This window comes from Delphinapterus leucas, chromosome 4 (genome assembly GCF_059928025.1).
Source record: "Delphinapterus leucas isolate spDelLeu-1000000601 "Yukka" chromosome 4, BTC_Dleu_Yukka2, whole genome shotgun sequence".
Classification (NCBI taxonomy): Eukaryota; Metazoa; Chordata; class Mammalia; order Artiodactyla; family Monodontidae; genus Delphinapterus; species Delphinapterus leucas.
The window spans coordinates 71,265,919-71,285,720 of record NC_143132.1 but is presented as its reverse complement, the minus strand read 5'-3'; the positions used below and the strand labels follow the sequence as shown (position 1 = coordinate 71,285,720).

Genomic DNA, 19,802 nt, shown 5'->3' with positions numbered 1-19,802 from the left:
AAGAAAAGAAAGAAACAAAGTATTTAGAACAGTACACAGAACTATGCAAGTTCAGCATTTGATATGATTACTTAAATTCTTGTGCTGATCCTATGCACAGAAGAGTTTCATATGTATATTGATACTTAAAAGCCTAGGTCTGGGCTTCCCTGGTGGCACAGTGGTTGAGAGTCCGGCTGCTGATGCAGGGGACACGGGTTCGTGCCCCGATCCGTGAAGATCCCACATGCCATGGAGCGGCTGGGCCCGTGAGCCCTGGCTGCTGAGCCTGTGCGTCTGGAGCCTGTGCTCCGCAACGGGAGAGGCCACAACAGTGAGAGGCCCGCGTACCGCAAAAAAAAAAAAAGCCTAGGTTTTCCTTAGCTAAACTTCAATTAGACCAGAAATGTTAAAAAAAGAAAAAGAAAAAACTATCCATAAAAGTTAATAAACACAGACTCAACAGCATTTTTCCTTATATCAACCATAAGCAAAGATTCAGATCTGAGGAAAACATCTGTAGGCAAGTACAAAATAAAATGCTGCCTTAAATAAGAATTAAATTTTAAAATACTCCTTTAAATTAAAATTTATATGATTGACTACAAAGAGAACAGACGCCATAGAATTTCAACAGTTAAACTGAAACTTATCTGTACATAAGGAAAATGTTAAGTACGTGGATGGTTATTACTCTAGATTTTGTCTAGGGAGGGAATGGGAAATGTAAGGCCTGGAAAGTTTGTTTTTTCTGATCATCCTAACCATTGTCCCTCTACCTTTGTGCTTGGGCATCTGGAAAAGGAAGCAAACGTGTTAAACAGCTTGATGTACTGATTACCAGAAATAAATATGAATTTTCAGAAGAGAACTTAAAGGAACTAGCTAAATATTCTGGTCCATTCACTTCCTTGTACAGTAGGGTATTAGATCCTAAGGGAAAAGATAAGAAAAACAGTATTCCGGGCAAGGGAGCTCTTTCCAAACTTTGGACCAATTACTCCCACTTCTGGTAGAACTTGGTACATTAGTATATTTTTCATCATTCCATTCCATGATTCTAATGAATGAAAAACTCTTTGGAAATATCTTTAGCTATAAAAATGGTTGTGAAAGAGGGATAATGCTAACTAAACTTTCATCCCAGGGTTGTTATTGTAAGGCTCAACAATGTGAAGCTTTTGGAGAAAGAAAGCATTCACATTCATACTAAGGTTCTTAATTATATATCCTATGCCCTATAGGGCAATGGTACTATAAAAATTTATGAGTTAGAACAACTATAGTACTATAAAGTAAAAAAACAAAAAGTTATTTTAAGGGTCACAATTTTTAAAAGTTATAGAACTAACATTGAGAAAGGGGCTTTTAAGCTGCTATTAATCAAAATAAGAGTACAAACCATTACTCTTTATACTTCTATAAAATCATAAGTAGGGCCTCTGTTAAGTCAGAAAATTTTGTGGGTGAAGATCATAAACCAGAATAAAACTGCAAAAGTTTTGTTCTTTTGTTTACTGGAGTGGTGACCACTACTGAATGTTGTTTATAAATTTGGGTTTTTCCTTCTCTGTTGAGTTTCTATGATGGATAATTACCCTTTTTTAAAGCCTGACAGTAAATATCATTGATAAAACTTTTTCTTGTTAACTGAATATCTTCCCTCTTTATTTTTGATTCTTACTGAAGGAGACAATAGAAAGGAAACACTAGTCTCTTTTGTACTATTTGTTAACTAGTTTAATTTAAGAATTAGACTCATTTTAAAAGCATTGAAAGGCTTAGTTCTTGGGTTTCCAATATCTTTGCTTTTCATAAGTTAATAAGGAAACTAATTCCTATAATACCCATTAATGTCTTAAAAGTACCTCAAAACTCATAGAATGTTAGTATTAGAAGGGATCATTTAGTTAAAACTCCATCACACTACTGAAGCCCGCGTGCCTAGAGCCTGTGCTCCACAAGAGAAGCCACTGCAATGAGAAGCCCATGCACTGCAACAAAAAATAGCCCCTGCTTGCTGCTGGCTGCAACTAGAGAAAGCCCACTCACAGCAACGAAGATCCAACACAGCCAAAAAATAAATAAAATTTTAAAAAAAAACTCTTATCACAATTTACAAATGAGAAAACTAAGACCAAGAAAGCGAAATGAATTGCCCATAGCACACAATTAAACAATAAAGGTCCCCAACTCCAAATCCAGTGTTCTATTAAAATTTTGTATAAACTTTTATAAAAGCTGTATAAACCCAGGTTATACATATAATAATAATAATAACTTTAAAATCATAAGGGCCGGGCTTCCCTGGTGGCGCAGTGGTTAAGAATCCGCCAGCCAATGCAGGGGACACAGGTTTGAGCCCTGGTCCGGGAAGATCCCACATGCCACGGAGCAGCAAAGCCCGTGCACCACAACTGCTGAGCCTGCGCTCTAGAGCCCGCAAGCCACAACTACTGAGCCCGCGTGCCACAACTACTGAAGCACGCACGCCTGGAGCCCATGCTCCGCAACAAGAGAAGCCACCTCAATGAAAAGCCCACGCACTACAACGAAGAGTAGCCACCGCTTGCCGCAACTAGAGAAAGCCTGCGCGCAGCAACAAAGACCCAATACAGCCAAAAATAAATAAAAATAAAATCAATTTAAAATCGTAAGGGGCAATTAAAGGGAAATTTAATTTTCTAGTCAAATACATATGGACTTCTTTTCTGTTAGACATGAAAATCAAGTTACCCTCTCATTTTTATAGCAATTTTCATTTATCATAGAATCAGAAATAAGAATATATTCTGTACAAATTATATAATGTAATTTTGTTAAACGTAATATGTATTTGTATTTATAAATTGTTTCTATTTTATATCTACAACCCAAGTTATTAAAACTTATAAGAGCTTAAGAATTCATAAACATTTTGCTCACTACCAAGCTGAGTTTTTTGATAACTCAGTGGTCCTTTGAGGAGGAGTCCATAACATCATTGAAAATGTAATGGCTGACACAATGATGTGGCTGGATATTTAAAAAGGCAGATTGCAAGATATTTAGCAATAACAAAGTCATTTTAGATGAAAGCAATATTGACAGGGTCCAGTTGAATTTCCTCCCTGTAGTGTTCAGTTAGCTTTTAGCAGCTGAGAAATACAAGATAGGTAAGACAACACAATTACTTGTTCCATCTCCTCAGTATATATATTGTATTTATACTGATTTATCTATAGGCCTTTTAGAATAATGCCAATATATTGGAAGAAAAGGATATTCTGATTGGTAATGTACCTTGAGCTATGTCTATTTCACTCCATTAATTGAGAGTACATATCTCAGATAATTATTGTAGCCCTTTATCTGATATGAAGGTGCTATTTCCCAAGTTAAATTGAATGGCATAGGTACTGACAATGATGGAGAAATAAAAAGAAAAGAAAGCAAAAATTAAGTAATGCTGAATGTATATACCACGCTGATACTTTTTCTTTTTTCATACTGAACTGGCATGATATAGTTTAGAATAGAGAGCTGGTCTGTGGTGTCCTCCAGAACTGCAGAGATCCTCAGTACATCTAGAAAGGAGAGTGGCTCCATGACTTCTGGGATGATTTCTACGGCTGTTTCTTTGGCTGTTTCTTCATTTTCTTCTACAGCAGTAGGTGGTTCACCTGTCACTGACACTCTCACCTCAGAATGCCAGATTTTTGGAGGAAGATTTGAGGCTTCCAGCTGACCTCTAAGAATGGAGGAAAAAATAAGTCAGCCACCAAATGTTTAAAAATTACTTAAACTCAGAAGCAGAGGCAGCATGTAGATTGGCTCCTACAAAGTCCATTTTGTCATATAATATAACCAAGATAATGAACAAAAGTAGTTTGCAGATGATTCTGCTAAATGCCTGCCAGTAACATTCTGAGCTTCCAAAGAAAAGCAACTTACTGGTTAATAAAGGTATGTAGCCTGGGCTATTTGGCTATGCTTAACCAATTTGAACTTGGGCTAAAATAAACTTTTTTCTAGCAACATCTTTAGATGCCAACCAAAACTGTCTCATGGTTAGTGAAAAATAGAACGTAGTAGCCATTCTCCAAGATGGACCATATGATTCTCACCTTCTTGTACTCTTGCCCTTTGGTAGTCTTCCCCACATTGAATAGGACTAACCTATGTAACCAAAAGAATATTGTGGTTTCCAAGGCTAGGTGAATTTGAGACATTAAAGCTTCTCCATTATTCTCTCATATCTCTCACTCTGTGGGGATCCAGATGCCTTGTCACAAGGACACTTAAGGAGCCCTGTGAAAAGGTTCATGAGGGTGAGGAACTAAGGCCTCTTGCCAACAGCCAGCATCAACTTGCCAGCTCTGTAAATGAGCCATCTTGGAAGTGGATCCTCTAACCCCAGTCAACTCTTCAGATGATTGGCCAACTTTGACTTATGAGAAATCCCCAGACAGAACCATACAGCTAAGCTGCTCCCAAATTCTTAAACCATCCAACCAAGCTACGCCTAAATTCCTGACCCACAGAAATTGTGTGAAATAATAAATGTTTATATTTTAAATCACTAAGCTTTGGGGTAATTTGTTACACAGCCATAGGTAAACAATACATGGAAATTTAACATAAGGCATTTCATATATATATATATTTTTTATATATATACATATGAATATATAATAAATTGGAATTTGGAACATACTCTTCCATTCTTCTTGAGTTAGTTTTGTTAACCTCCTTGGTACATTTATAATCTCACAAAAATGCAGTCACCTAAAGTGGGAAGAAAACATTGAGATTAGTTTAAGGGAATGTTGAATGACATTTAAGTTATTTCTATACTCTTCCATTAAGAGGAAAAGAATTACAAGTGCTGTGGCTTATCTCCCCTTTTGGCTTAGCAGAGCAGTCCCGGAGATGGAAGAACCACTGCCACCGTGTGGCACAGGCGTATTAAGTGGTCAGCTTAATTACTGGCAGATAAATATAATCTTCGAGTTTCTTAAGGTAAATTAGTGTCCAGCATGGCTTTTGTATGTTTTTTAATTATATTCTGAGTATTAATTGGTAATCTTTATATAACAAATTTACTTTGCTGTTTTTCTGATTACTAAAATATTTAATTTGATGGCTCCATTTCCCTGATCTGCCAGATTAACAGAATTCATTGCACCCAGACTTAGAAAAACAACTGAGATCACACTTAGAAAAACTATATTTATCCTGAAAATCAGTTTAACACTGCTGTTAAGATGTTACCCTGCCTCAGTAAACCTAAGTCCTTTCTGCTTAAATAAGCTTTACAATGAGAACACCCTATGGAGATTCTTGCTCTATACTGAATGAATAATGAATGGTAAGTTTCCAGTGTGATTTTGTCCACAGTAAAGTGATCCTGAGGAGGGCGGTTACAAGTATGTCTCATGCAACAAACATCTTATATGCAAAAATTAAAGAATCTTTATGTAAACTGAAAAAAAGATACTCCAAACTAGCCAAATTTTCTGGTTCAAGGACAGTCTTAGGAGGAAATAGCATGGTGTTAAGATTTTGGTTTTTTGCTGTGTTGTTGTTTCTTTATTTTTCCATTTTTTAGGCCTGGGGCATAGGTAAGTGTGCCTCACATAGGTAAGATGGGACTATGCTTATGTAGAATCCAGTGCTTTCGTTCTGTTATGGCTTCTCATTCCTCAATACTAGAAACTCAGGAGTCATTTCTGCTTCCTTCCTGCCATCCTGACATCAGCATTCCCCCAATTCAAACCACCATGAGGTCCTGTGGATTTTACCTTCAATTTCCATCTCCCCCAACACTATGCTGAATATAGCTGTTGTTTCTTGCCTGAACTACTCTAACAGCTTCCAAATTTTTAAAAATTAATTATTTTTGGCTGCATTGGGTCTTTCTCTAGTTGCAGAGAGCAGGGGCTAGTTTTCGTTGCAGTGTGCGGGCTTCTCATTGCAGTGGCTTCTCTTGTTGCAGAGCATGGGCTCTAGGCGCACGGGCTTCAGTTGTTGTGGTGTGCAGGCTCACTAGTTGCGGCGCACGGGCTTAGTTGCTCTGCGGCATGTGGGATCTTCCCAGACCAAGGCTCGAACCCGTGTCCCCTACATTGGCAGGCCGATCTTAAGCACTGCGCCACCAGGGAAGCCCCACAGCTTCCAAATTAAAAGTGATCTTTTTGAAATGAAGAACTCATCTTTTAAAGTTGAAAATCTCATCATGTCTCTCCTTAGAACCCTTCAATGGTTTCTCACTAACTTGGGGAAAAAAGTAAAATTCTTAACTTGGACCATAGGGCCTGCATGATCTGGGCTCCTCTGTTCCTCTCCAGATCCATCTGGCACTGCCCTTTTATTGCTCTCATGGCTCCAGCTTCAATGGGCTTCTTTCTCCTATGGAATCATGCTCCCTTCCAACTCAGGGTCTTTGCATATGCTATTCTTTCAAGTTGAACGACTCTTCCCCTCACCTCTTCACCACTGGTCCATCAGGTACCAGCTTAAATCAGTGGCATATTTCTAGGTATCTGCCATTTGCCCCATCTGGAGCCAATCTCCAGAGAGAAAATTTTTTCTCACATTACCTTCTAATGTGCCATATATTTTACTCGCTCATTGTCTTGCTCCGCCTACTAGGATGTAAGCTCCATGAGGGCAGAGCTTTCTGTTGTTCTGTTTACTGCAGTCTCCTCCGAGCCAAGAACAAAATTTCGTACATGGTAGTCAGTCATTCAACAAACTGCTGACAAAAGGAATGAATCCATAGGGCAACACATAAATGTGCAATAGTTAGGAAATGTAAATTTTTCACGTCCACTAAGCTATCCCATTCTAGTCTACGAATATTTACTGAAGACCTATGGCACGTGACCACGGTGCTGCGCGCCGCCAGAGTTTGGCAGCTGAATGACTTCTCCTTAAAAGGCAACAAAGCCTTTTCAGGACAGTGCTGTTCACCCTCGGAGTCAAAATGAAGACTGGCGGTAAGAACTTAAGTCATTTCTGGAAAGAGATAAAGGAGTAGAAGGAGGAAAGGAGTAAGGGGGTGGTGGGGGACAAAAGATAAAGAGAAGGAAGAGCTCTCTTCTCCTGCCTTTGTGTTCGCAGTCTTTCTCTTCCTGGCTAGGATCCGAGAGTTTCCGTTCGCCCTACTGCTATGTGGTAAAAAGGAAAGATACCCACTTGTTGGCGAATCAAATCTGGGGTATTCGAGGCGGGGGTAGTCCTCCAGTCGGGCTTCACTTTTCCCGCTACAGCACCCGACGCCGCCGGAACCAAGCTAAGGTGTTTCTATGGCAACGCAGAGCTTTGGAGGACCTGTTCTTCTCCTTTAGCTGGCTACCATTTTGCCTCCCTCTGTTCCAAAGTATATAGTACATGTTGCAGTTTACAAAGATAAAAGGACTTAGGGAAAGAATTGTACGAGTGCTCTTGAACGTGGCTTATTTCAGTCAGAAGACGATTTCTGAAGCTTATTTTTTTGGCGGTGGCGGGAGATACCTAAATGGGGGGGCGGGGCGGAGAGGTGTTTACCCACGAGGCCACGCGGCGGGGCCTTCTGTTTCTTTTTCAGCCATCTTGGACCCTGTGGAGGTGTGTGGCGTTTACGCGGCTGAACTTTGGGGGCAAATAAGTGGGGTCGGCTCGGCTATATGCTTCTCATGAGATGCTGGTGCGGCTCCGAGGCTCTACCAGCTGATGATTTCTATGGATTCCAGCAACAGGGAGGACAGGATGGAGGAGATACGGGACTGATGGTGCTGGTCCCCTGACCTCCGAGAATGGGTGCTCCGGTAACTGTAGTTGCTTGCGGTCCCTAGCGGAGTAAAATATAAAATAGATGCATTTTTCTGGCAGCAGTGGCACTTTTAGGCAGGGTTCTTTGTTCATTTACTCCCACCTCAAACCTGGCTTTGCCTGTTTACTGTGTCTTTCCTTAGCTTTTCTTTCCCATTCAGTGTTTAAAAGTCTTGTTCTCTGCGTGCTTCTCTGGCTCCTTGATCTTTTTTTTTCCCATGATCGTGGCGTGAACTTTATTAAGGCTTTCTTTTGGGGTTTCTAGGAGTTACTTCCTGTAGTGTACTGTCTTGCTACTTTAGGTTTTGTCTTCCTTTTGGAATTTGCTTAGTTATCAGGTATTCTCTGAGTTTGGGGCGCTATTCCAGAGGAGACTAGGTGGGAAACGCGCGTTGCAAGATTTTAAACTGATTTATTTTTGTTTTAAGGCCTGCTGGGAACAGGACTTCTAAAACGACAAATATGTCTGGAAGGTATGCGTTTTAAATATCATTGCTTTGTACTTGTAGTTTGTTTATTAGGCGTGAGCCTACATGTGAGTTTAAAACTGGTGGGGAAAAATTTTAGATGTTTGCTATTTAGGTAACTTCTAGGTGGTTGTCATTACAAGCCAAATCATACCTGTGGTTTGTTGAAGTTAAGCGAGATCTTTTAACAGCTTACGATTAACAGTATATTTTGTCTTAGGCTGTGGTCCAAGGCCATTTTTGCTGGCTATAAGCGGGGTCTACGGAACCAGAGGGAGCACACAGCTCTCCTGAAAATTGAAGGTGTATATGCTCGAGATGAAACTGAATTCTATCTAGGCAAGAGATGTGCTTACGTGTACAAAGCAAAGAAGTAAGTTGATAGTATTGTGCTTTTTGAGTTTTCACTTGATTGGTCTCGTTTGAAGTTAGTTAAGTAAATGGTACTGTTGTGGTTTCTACTTTGGGAGTTCAAGGAAATTCATGGTTAGTGTTGAATATAGGTGTCTTCTGCACTTAGAAAAATTACAGCTGTTGTTTTAAGGAAGGCGTCAGGTCCTTGTATTATGATCTTAAGGTTTTATAGAGCATTTTTCATATCGCTTAATTCATTTTGTTGATCTCTTGGAGTTACAATTTTTATAGATGTTTAAAGATGTTACCTCTAGAGCATTGGTTCTTAAACCCATTCCAGATCAATTAAAATCTCTGGGATAGAGGTGGGGGCGGGGGTGGAAGCAATGGGTGGACTATTGTGTATTTAAATTGTTTTTTAAAAGATCTTTGGGAACATGTTTTCATCTCTCCCATCCCCCTTTCCTCCTGCAACCAGAGTGATCCTTTAAATTTTTAAATTTTTTTCCCACGCGTGGTTTGCAGGATCTTAGTTCCCTGACCAGGGATTGAACCCGGGCCCTTGGCAGTGAAAGCGTGGAGTCTTAATCGCTGGACCACCAGGGATTTCCCAATCCTTTAAAATTATAAGTCAAATCATCTGTACATTGCTCAAATTCCAACTCTTCCCCATCTCATTTAGTTAAAGTCATTAAGGAGCTTCTAAGACCGTATGCATTCAGGGCTCCCTCTGTCCTCTCTTAACCCAGCTAGGATTCATCTCTTGGCATCGTTTGCCTTTCCACAAGCCAGGGACACACCCTCAGTTTTTAACACAAGCTGTTCCCTTACCTTCGAGTCTTTTTTCTGGTGTTAGCTTCTTAGTAAGCCCTTCCCTGGCTATTTAAAATTAAAAACAAGTTCCTCTCTCCCTACACTCAAAATGTCCTCACATTTCTTGTCCCCCCCCTTCCCTGCCCCCTCCGCATATTACAGCTATTACCGTTTAAGCTAGGGTTGAGGGCGACTGGTCTAGAAGTCACCTTGATTTTGTACCACACTGTACTGGTTGTCTGGGTTCTCATGCCTTTTTAAATCTTCTTTTAAAATCAGCAACACAGTAACTCCTGGTGGAAAACCTAACAAAACCAGAGTAATCTGGGGAAAGATAACTCGTGCTCATGGAAACAGTGGCATGGTTCGTGCCAAATTCCGAAGCAACCTTCCTGCTAAGGCCATTGGACACAGAATCCGTGTGGTAAGTACATTATTAGCAATGTGGCACCTTTTGAATCAAACTAAGCTCACGGTGTTTGGCTTTGACTACTAAGGACTATTGTGATTATAAAATGTCACCAATAGATCATGCTGTAAAATTAGGGGCTACTGTGTAAATGTATTATGGAACATTTTCTTGGCATTGTAAGAAAAGTGAAGGCAAAGGGTTCAAATGGATTGTGCCTAGATTTCAGGTAATTGCTAAAGCTGCCTGGGGGTGGTGGGGAATAGCACAGTTGACCCTTGAACAACGCAGAGGTTAGGGGCACTGTGAGAAATCCACGTACAACTTTACAGTTGGCCTCTTCATCTGTGGATTGTCAGCTGTGGATTGTGCAGTATGTATTTACTGAAAAAAAATCTGGGTATATAAGTGGACCCACACAGTTCAAACTTGTGTTTTTCGAGGGTCACCTATTTAAATGAACAATTTTATGGCAAATATATTTATTGGGCTCTGAAGTAATTGCTAGAAAATAAAAATTCAACATGCCTTTTCCTGCCATAATTAATATTTCCGATCTCTTCATCATGACAGTCTTGTTCAAATAGGTATTAGTTTTATTTTATAGAGGAAAACCAATGCTCATGTCCCAGGACTTCAACTCCAGATTCTATGATATTTTTAACAGGATAGCTCCTGTTTTCTTCGGTTAGGATCTATTTTTATTTTATTTTATTTTATTTTGCGGTACGCGGGCCTCTCCCTGTTGTGGCCTCTCCCTTTGCGGAGCACAGGCTCCGGACGCGCAGGCTCAGCGGCCATGGCTCACGGGCCTCGCCGCTCCGCGGTATGTGGGATCTTCCCGGACTGGGGCACGAACCCGTGTCCCCTGCATCGGCAGGCGGACTTTCAACCACTGCGCCACCAGGGAAGCCCTAGGATCTATTTTTAATAGACATGGCTACATCCTTGGGGTCACAAGGTACTTTTGAACCCTGTTGAGCAGTTGAGATTTCTCATCAGAGGAGGTTTTTACTATCGTTAGAGGAAGCAAAATTAAATGGACTCTCAGGTTCCCAGTACTGGTTCTTAAAGAATGTTCACCTAGAAACTGAAGGCTCTAAAAATTTAGTTCCCTTCCCAGTAGGCTATAAGTCATTGGGTGCCTTTCAGAGATGGGTAATGGGACAATGGGAGATTTATTCATGTTGTGGTATTCAATAACTGTTTGTATATAACATGCACTTAATGACATTATGTTCTTTCCCCTCCCCACCAGATGCTGTACCCTTCAAGGATTTAAACCTACTGAAAAGTAAATAAATAAAAGTGTGGATTTGTTCCCTTGTATTTTTGTTAACACGGCTTAAAAAATTCTTTGCCCTGAATTCAGTTGCGAAGTGCTTAAATGGTGGTGGTTATCGGGCATTTTCAGAGTATACCGGAGCCCAGAGAATATGGCAATTACAGAGATTTAGACAACAGGAGGGTTTTGATGAGGATAGGATGTATCTTAATATAAGACCTTAAATGTTGGGGGGAAGGTTACAAGTAAGCTTTATTTGGGGACGGTGGAAAGGAGTATCTTGGAAGGTTTACAGTGATGGAATGCTGGAACCTAGCCTATGAAAAGTTTTTGGACAAGTGGAGATACCCACAGGAAGGGTAGAAGTCAGTTTTTAGCCAGTATTGATATACACCATGAAATTTTTCCAGATTTCCACATCAAATGGATCTATAACTTTTCCCCTTATTTCAGCTGTGGTACTGGTAACTACCTCCCTCATTAAATTGAAAGAAACTGAAAATATCTTACCTTCCTAACGTACCTTGTAGTAGCATGCACTTGCTTAATATAGATTGGTTGGGAAACTTGGGGCTTAAAAATGGTAGTTGGGAGAAATTTGAATGAGGATTATATTGATGGTATTTGGCAGCTCATTTAGATGAGATATCCTTGGGATTTGTGACTGGACAAAGCATCCAGTATATAACACTTGACTGGGAATAATGTGTAAGTTGAATGTGTCCCTAAATTGCCACATACCTTAAAAAAATCTTGGTGGGGGGTGGTCAGGATTGCCTGGACAGGGTTGCTGTCCTTTACTCCATGTTTTAATAGTAAAGTGCAGGATTGAGACGTTTTGGCATGATACAAAGGCAACTAAGCAGGGCTGCAGAATATTTTAAATCTCAGAATGTGCTGATTACAAGTTTGAACCAAGGCATCAGTTTGAGTATGGTGGATTTAGGTGTTTGATGCAGTAGCAGGTACTCCTTTTATTAACCAACAGATCTTGACATTCCACTGAAAATACCAACAGAAAACTGGGAGTTTACCAAACAGCACCCCTTTTAACAGATTTTAATTGTATTTGTTTTCTCTAAGAAGCAGATTCTAAAAAATGATTAGCATGAAGGCGCGCAGCAGTTCTACGGTTTGCTTAGTTTAATGGTGGCCCTGAAGCCAAAATTGCTGTTGGAAGTCACCGAAAAGGGGCTTGTGTTTGTACTGCCAGTCTTATTTGTCTGGCAGCAACCCTTGGGAGCCATGGCCTCAAGACAAATGAGGTGGATGGTAACGAGAAGCAGCTTGGAGTCATTGGTCAATTATGCTCTCTTCGTGGGATCTAAGCAGTTCATTTCATGGCCCCACAACTTGAAATTTGGTTAGGGGACTTCCCTGATGGTCCAGTGGTAAAGAATACGCCTACCAATGCAGGGGATGCAGGTTCGATCCCTGGTCGCGGAACTAAGATCACACATGCCGCGGGGCAAGTAAGCTCGCATGCCACGACTAGAGAGAAGCCCGTGCACCACAAGGAAGAGCCCGCACTAAGACCCGACACAACCAAAAGACATTAAAAAATAAGTGGGGGCGGGGTGGTGCTTCTCTGGTGGCACAGTGGTTAAGACTGCCTGTGCAGGGGACATGGGTTCAAGCCCTGGATCGGGAAGATCCCATATGCTGCGGAGCAACTAAGCCTGTGTGCCACAACTACTGAGCCTGCGCTCTAGAGCTCATGCTCCGCAACAAGAGAAGCCACCGCAATGAGAACACCGCGCACTGCAACTAGAGAAAGACTGTGAGCAGCAACAAAGACCCAACGGAGCCAAAACATAATTTACAAAAAAACAGCCAACATAAACTAAAGGTTAACTACTTTGTTGTGCCAGTTAAATAGCTGTACTCTTGGGGATCGTCGAATAGAGGAAGAGATGCTTGGGGGTGGTACTTCAGAAAAGGGAAATGGCACAAACATTGCGAAACCAGAAGGCACTTGAACAATTTAACTGGGTTATGTAGTGTGACTGAAACCAATTGGAAGTAATTGGAAGGTAAGTCTAGAAAACTACCAGGTGCCAGGATTTTAGACAATAGTCTTTTTTTCTTTTCAGCGGTACGTGGGCCTCTCACTGTTGTGGCCTCTCCCATTGCGGAGCACAGGCTCCGGATGCACAGGCTCAGCGGCCATGGCTCACAGGCCCAGCCGCTCCGCGGCATGTGGGATCTTCCCGGACCAGGGCACGAACCTGCATCCCCTGCATTGGCAGGCAGATTCTCAACCACTGCGCCACCAGAGAAGCCCTAGTCTTTATTTTTATTTTTTTGGCTACACTGCCCATGACATGTCAGGGATCTTAGTTCCCCGACCAGGGATGGAACCCTTCCCCCCTGCAGTGGAAACACTGAGTGTTAACCACTGGACTGCCAGGGAAGTTCTAACAATATTCTTGTATTAGAGTGTCACTGAAGAGCTTGAGTGACAGGTGACAAGATTCATATTTTAGAAAGATCCCTGTGGCAACCCAGCGTAAACTGAAGGAAGGGAAAACCAGGTAGGCTTTGCAGTCTTAACTGAGATACTTGAGTACTTTAATAGAGCAGACTAAACATTAACCGAATGTTAAAACCAATTGATTGTAGAGAGGAGTCTTCAAAACTAACTTCCTAGCTTTGGTTGCTGAGCGGGTAACAGTGCATTTACAAAGTTGGGGGACTAGGAGACGGTTGGGTGGGGGGAGTGAGAGCCTGTATTATGCTTTTCTGCACCCATAGCGAGGTTTAGTCAGTGCAAAGGCAGTCCTCAAGCCAAAGCTACATTGGAGGAGTTGAATGTTTCACAGAAATGAACTTAAAACGGCTAGCAGCTTGTCCTTTAGACTATTGAAACTGCTCCTCCACCAGCATGACACTGCCTTTACCGCTAGGAAACTGAGATGACTGGTATCATTCTTTACTCACAATCCGTAATTTCTTTGTGGTTTTGTGTATAGAGTACGTTATAAAGTGATATATTTTGTTTGAAATCCCAGCTTCCACTAGTTGTGGGATGATAGACACATCTACTACTACTGGTAAAATGCCTCAACCATTTTTTCTTTTTTTTTTTTTAAAGTACATTGTCTTCACCAATGAATTGTAAATTCTTGGGGATTTTCTGTCCTTTTTTTTTTTTTTCTACTACAGTTCCTAGCATAGTAATTTACAATATAAAGTTTCTGGAATGACTGTTACAGCTCGGTGCTTTCAGTCCCTGGTTTTAATTCTTTGTTTTGTGGGCCACAAGGAGATTTGTCCCAACTTACAATTTCTTATAGTTCCTCACGGCTCAATTTTTAAGATAGTTGCCTTAATGGCAAAGATCTACCTAGTCTCAGGGGTTAATGCAGTTGCAATTCTTACATTCATAGAAGTTAAGGGATGAGCTTGAATAGTAAAGAACACATTTGATTTTACAGAAAATGACTTTCATTTAAGTGGGTCTAACACGATATTGTAAATCAACTACACTTAAATTTTTTTAAAAAGTAGGTCTAGAATTGGTGACTCAGGATAAGTAAAAATGAAAATTACATTCCACTTACCTTTTATACAGAGAGCTAACCATAAAAGATTTTGCATGTGTCTAAGCACCTGGCACCTAGTGAGTGCATATCTTTTCGGTGAATAACTGAATTAAAAAGTGAAAAACTGCCTCAGTAAGGACACCGACATATCAACATCCCATTACCAACAGCACCCACTAGTCTTCCCACAGCTCAGCTCACGTGGGCCGCCAAGTGGCTTTTATTGGCTGGTTTCGCGCGAATGACACGCGATGGACGTGATGCAACTCAGCGTCTTCCGCGGTGAACTTCTTATGGGTGACGCTAGCCAATCAAGAAGCACCTTTCCACCGCTAAGTCCCTCCACCTGCCTGGAGAGGCGAGGGGCGGGGCTGGCGCTGGGCGCGGAGGCGTCACGTACTCCATGGTAACGATGCTCGGCCTGAAGATGGCGGCCGGGACGGGTGGAAGAGCGGGCTCCTCGACTTCAGGCCGGGGCCCGAGCCGGTGGCACTGGAGCGGTTCTTTATGGGTCCGAGGCGTTTTACTCCTGTTGGGCGGGCTCTGGGCAAGCGCTACATCTATTCCTGTCTCCTTGGGCAGTTCTCCTCCCTGCCGGCACCACGTCCCCTCTGAGTCTGAGGTAGGGCGACAGAGGGGCCCTGTGAGGGTAAAGTAATACGGGAGGCGATGGCATAGGGGATGGTGATTGGAACAAGGGGTACTGGAGGAGAAAGCGAGATTGGGCCAGAGACTGAACTGTTAGAGGGCTGGGACCTGGTATCAGCTCCCTTCCTGCACCCAGCAAAGTGGCTCAGTTAGGCGCTCAGAACGTCATCAGTTTCCTGCGCGGTGGGTTGTGCTTATCAGGTAGTCCTAGAGCAATCGTTTTCAAACTTGAACGGGCCGTCAGAATCACCTGAAAAACTTGTTCAAACACAGATTGCCGCTCCATTCCCTCCCTCTGCCCACTTCTGACTCATTAGATCTGGGATGTGGCCTCAGAGTTTGCAGTTGAAGTTCCCAGATAGTTGATGATGCTGCTTGTACAAGGACCTCACTTTGGGAACCACTGATCTAAAGGTTTGAGAAGAAATTGATAGGAGAGCTAGACAAAGGCATTGAGAGGATACTGGGGATTCCCTGGAGACAAAATTCAGGTTGATTTTCAAGTTACTTCATCACATTGCTTGCTTTACCCTGTTCTCCTGTCCTGGAAGTGCCTGCCTCCCTCCCATTACATTTTTATTCCTGTCTAAATTCTTTCATTCTGAGTTCCTTAACCTCAAGGCAGCCTGCTGAAACCACCCCCAGTAGAATGTTCTTTCCATTTCACAGTACGTCTTATCTGTACTCTCTTCTGGCACTTAACCAAGTATCGCTGTGTGGTGATGGTTTGTGCCTTTGTAGTTCAATTGTAATTTTCCTTGGGATAAGGTTTGTGTCTTATACTTTAGTTTCTCCACAGTACTTAGATCAGAGGAGGGCCCACAATAATCAGTATTCTTTGAGGAAAGAAGACACAGTACCTGGGTCAGGGCTGCATGTTGTGATTGATTTTATAATTTGTCTTATTACTTTAACAAGAAAGATTAATCTAGAAATTTTCAGGTCAGCCCAGAAATCTAAGACCATTCATTTTTGTGATAATTTCCAAAAATTTCTATGCATGCTGTTCATAACCATATATGCCAGAATACTAAGTTTGGGGTTTGTGGCTGTATTACAGCTTTTATCATGACACTGCATTCTGGCTGAATTATTTTATTTTATTTAGTCTCTTAGCAACTTGTAAGTTTATAATACAGTATTGTTGTCTATAATCACTATGTTGTACGTTAGATATCTGGGACTTATCTACTAGTTGCAAGTTTGTACCCTTAAAACATCTCCTCAGTTCCCCCCACCCACCTAGTGAATTCTTTTTAAAAGACATTCCCACAAAGCCCTGCCCTTCTCTCTTTGAATTTAGATCAAAAGAAGAGAAAATAGTTCAGAGAACTGCAAAATCTCTGTACTAGAAAGAACCTTAATAGCTGTTTTCTTCTTGTGATTGTTGCCAGTGTACAAATCTACTTATATTTGAACATTTCCACAAATAGGGAAGTTATCTCCAAAGGCAGCCTCTTTGCTTTTTGGAGAGATCATTGTTCTTTTTATAGAGCTGAAAACACAGACGTTCCTGCTGGTCCAGTGGTTAAGACTCCGAGCTTCCACTGCAGGGGGCACGGGTTCAGTCCCTGGCGGGGAACTATGATCCCGCATGCCGCATGACACGGCCAGATATGATAAAAATATAGAGCTGATAACTCTTCCTGAAACTTCCATCCACTATTTTTATTTATGGCTCTTGACTGAACAAGCTAAATGGTGATAGTGCTTCAGATATTCAAAGCAAGCTATTAAGTTCTTCTTGAGAGTTCATATTCCTAATAAATTTTACTAGTTATTCGTAGAGTATGTAGTAGCAAGTCCTCCTAACCAATCTCTTTGCTTTAGCTTGGACACAAAGTATAGGCAATTACTATTCATTGTACTACTAGTGACTGTACCTCTGTTAATTGCAACAGGAAATTACAGTAACTTTTTATTGGTAATGGTGGGGAACTACGAAACATTTTGACTCATATATCTTCTTCTCAACTAAAAACTCTACGTTTTGTTTTGTTTTTGTTTTTATTATGTAAATTAAAGCAAACCCCCAAACAGAATAGTATAATGAACTCCCATGACCCTTCACCCAGCTTCAGCACTTAACAGTATTCTCTTAGTTCTGTTTCATATACTTCTACCCATTCCCCATCTTCCCACTGTTATTGTTATTTAAAAAAAATTTTTTGTAAGGTTTATATATACTGAAATGTAGCAAATGCAATCATGTATATTCGTGTAAAACCCACAACTCTATCACAATGTAGAACATTTTCAAGTCTCCAGAAAGTTCCTTCCTGTCCTGTGCCAATCAGTCTCTCCCATCCACCCAAGGCTACTATTGTTCCTTTTTTCTTTTGGTATTAGATTTAGATTTCATATCAAATTAGTTTTGCCTATTCTAGAACTAAGCTTATATCAATGGAATTATATAATATGTAGTGTGATATGGTATATCACATTGGATTTTCCAATAGTAAATCAATCTTGCATTTTTGGAATAGACGCTACTTGGTTATTATGTATTATCATTTTAATACACTTCCGAATTCAATTTGCTCATAGATTAAGGACTTTTGCATCTATGTTTATGAATGATGTTGGCTTATAGTTTCCTTTCTTAGTGAAGTTTTTGTTAGTTTTTTTTTTTAATTTAATTTAATTTATTTATTTATATAGCAGGTTCCTATTAGTTATCTATTTTATACATATTAGTGTATATATGTCAATCCCAATCTCCTAATTCATCCCACCACCCCACCCCCTGCCACTTTCCCCCCTTGGTGTCCATACGTTTGTTCTCCACATCTGTGTCTCTACTTCTGCCCTGCAAACTGGTTCATCTGTACCATTTTTCGAGGTTCCATATATACGCATTGATATACGATATTTGTTTTCTCTTTCTGACTTACTTCACTCTGTAAAACACTCTGTAGATCCATCCACATCTCAACAAATGACCCAATTCCGTTCCTTTTTATGGCTGAGTAATATTCCATTGTATATATGTACCATATCTTCTTTATTCATTCATCTGTCGATGGACACTTAGGTTGCTTGCATAACCTGGCTATTGTAAATAGTGCTGCAATGAACACTGGGGTGCATGTGTCTTTTTGAATTATGGTTTTCTCTGGGTACATGCCCAGCAGTGGGATTGCTGGGTCATACGGTAATTCTGTTTTTAGTTTTTTAAGGAACCTCCGTACTGTTCTCCATAGTGGCTGTACCAATTTACATTCCCACCAACAGTGCAAGAGGGTTCCCTTTTCTCCACACCCTCCCCAGCATTTGTTGTTTGTAGATTTTCTGATGGTGCCCATTCTGACTGGTGTGAGGTGATACCTCATTGTAGTTTTGATTTGCATTTCTCTAATGATTAGTGATGTTGAGCAGATTTTCATGTGCTTCTTGGCCATCTGTATGTCTTCTTTGGAGAAATGTCTATTTAGGTCTTCTGCCCATTTTTGGATTGGGTTGTTTGTTTTTTTAATATTGAGCTGCTTGACCTGTTTATATATTTTGGAGATTAATCCTTTGTCCATTGATTTGTTTGCAGATATTTTCTCCCATTCTGAGGGTTGTCTTTTCATCTTGTTTGCTGTTTCCTTTGCTTTGCAAAAGCTTTTAAGTTTCATTAGGTCCCATTTGTTTATTTTTATTTCCTTTGCTCTAGGAGGTGGATCTGAAAAGATCTTGCTGTGATTTATGTCAGTGTTCTTCCTATGTTTTCCTCTAAGAGTTTTATAGTGTCCAGTCTTACATTTAGGTCTCTAATCCATTTTGAGTTTATTTTTGTGTATGGTGTTAGGGAGTGTTCTAATTTCATTCTTTTACATGTAGCTGTCCACTTTTCCCAGCACCACTTATTGAAGAGACTGTCTTTTCTTTATTGTATGTCCTTGCCTCCTTTGTCATAGATTAGTTGACCATTGGTGTGTGGGTTTATCTCTGGGCTTTCTATCCTGTTCCATTGATCTATATTTCTGCTTTTGTGCCAGTACCATATTGTCTTGATTACTGTAGCTTTGTACTATAGTCTGAAGTCAGGGAGTCTGATTCCTCCAGCTCTGTTTTTTTCCCTCAAGACTGCTTTGGCTATTCAGGGTCTTTTGTGTCTCCATACAGATTTTAAGATTTTTTTGTTCTAGTTCTGTAAAAGATGCCACTGGTAATTTGATAGGAATTGCATTGAATCTGTAGATTGCTTTGAGTAGTATAGTCATCTTCACAATATTGATTCTTCCAATCCAAGAACATCATGTATCTGTCCATCTGTTTGTGTCATCTTTGATTTCTTTCATCAGTGTCTTACAGTTTCTGAGTACAGGTCTTTTACCTTCTTAGGTAGGTTTATTCCTAGGTATTTTATTCTTTTTGCTGCAGTGGTGAATGGGACTGTTTCTTTAATTTCTCTTTCTGAGCTTTCATTGATAGTGTATAAAAATGCAAGAGATTTCCGCGCATTAATCTTGTATCTTGCAACTTTACCAAATTCATTGATTAGCTCTAGTAGTTTTCTGGTG

At 40.6% G+C, this 19,802-nt stretch overlaps 3 protein-coding genes across 5 annotated transcripts in view; 2 read left to right on the top strand and 1 right to left on the bottom strand.

Annotated features, from left to right (window-relative positions):
• Positions 1-4,704, bottom strand: part of DRC9 (dynein regulatory complex subunit 9) — a 41,155-nt gene extending 36,451 nt beyond the window's left edge. The window contains exons 1-2 of the mRNA XM_022567924.3: positions 4,676-4,704; positions 3,442-3,709 (exon numbers count right to left, since the gene is read on the bottom strand). Coding sequence (XP_022423632.2) covers positions 3,442-3,709; positions 4,676-4,683 — 276 coding nt within the window. The 5' untranslated portion in view covers positions 4,684-4,704. The remainder of the gene's footprint in view (positions 1-3,441; positions 3,710-4,675) is intronic.
• A 2,812-nt stretch (positions 4,705-7,516) lies between these two features.
• On the top strand, positions 7,517-11,155 carry RPL35A (ribosomal protein L35a). 2 transcript variants are annotated; one of them, XM_022567886.2, is made up of 5 exons: positions 7,517-7,569; positions 8,202-8,246; positions 8,461-8,613; positions 9,687-9,831; positions 11,075-11,155. In XM_022567886.2, exons 2-5 carry the CDS (start codon positions 8,236-8,238, stop codon positions 11,096-11,098), a joined length of 333 nt encoding a protein of 110 aa, XP_022423594.1. In that variant the 5' UTR covers positions 7,517-7,569; positions 8,202-8,235; the 3' UTR covers positions 11,099-11,155. The 2 variants fall into 2 exon arrangements, with proteins under 2 accessions (XP_022423594.1, XP_022423586.1); XM_022567878.3 differs by lacking the exon at positions 7,517-7,569 and adding an exon at positions 7,622-7,769.
• A 120-nt stretch (positions 11,156-11,275) lies between these two features.
• LMLN (leishmanolysin like peptidase) overlaps positions 11,276-19,802 on the top strand; it is a 105,352-nt gene continuing 96,825 nt past the window's right edge. For both annotated transcript variants that reach the window (XM_022567845.3, XM_089910622.1), the window contains exon 1: positions 11,276-15,268. In XM_022567845.3, the coding sequence (XP_022423553.1) occupies positions 15,050-15,268 (219 nt within the window). In that variant the 5' untranslated portion in view covers positions 11,276-15,049. The remainder of the gene's footprint in view (positions 15,269-19,802) is intronic.

Coding starts and splice junctions, on each gene's coding strand:
- RPL35A (XM_022567886.2), top strand. Junction 8,614..9,686: donor TACGTGTACAAAGCAAAGAA/GTAAGTTGATAG, acceptor TTTTAAAATCAG/CAACACAGTAACTCCTGGTG. Junction 9,832..11,074: donor TTGGACACAGAATCCGTGTG/GTAAGTACATTA, acceptor CCTCCCCACCAG/ATGCTGTACCCTTCAAGGAT.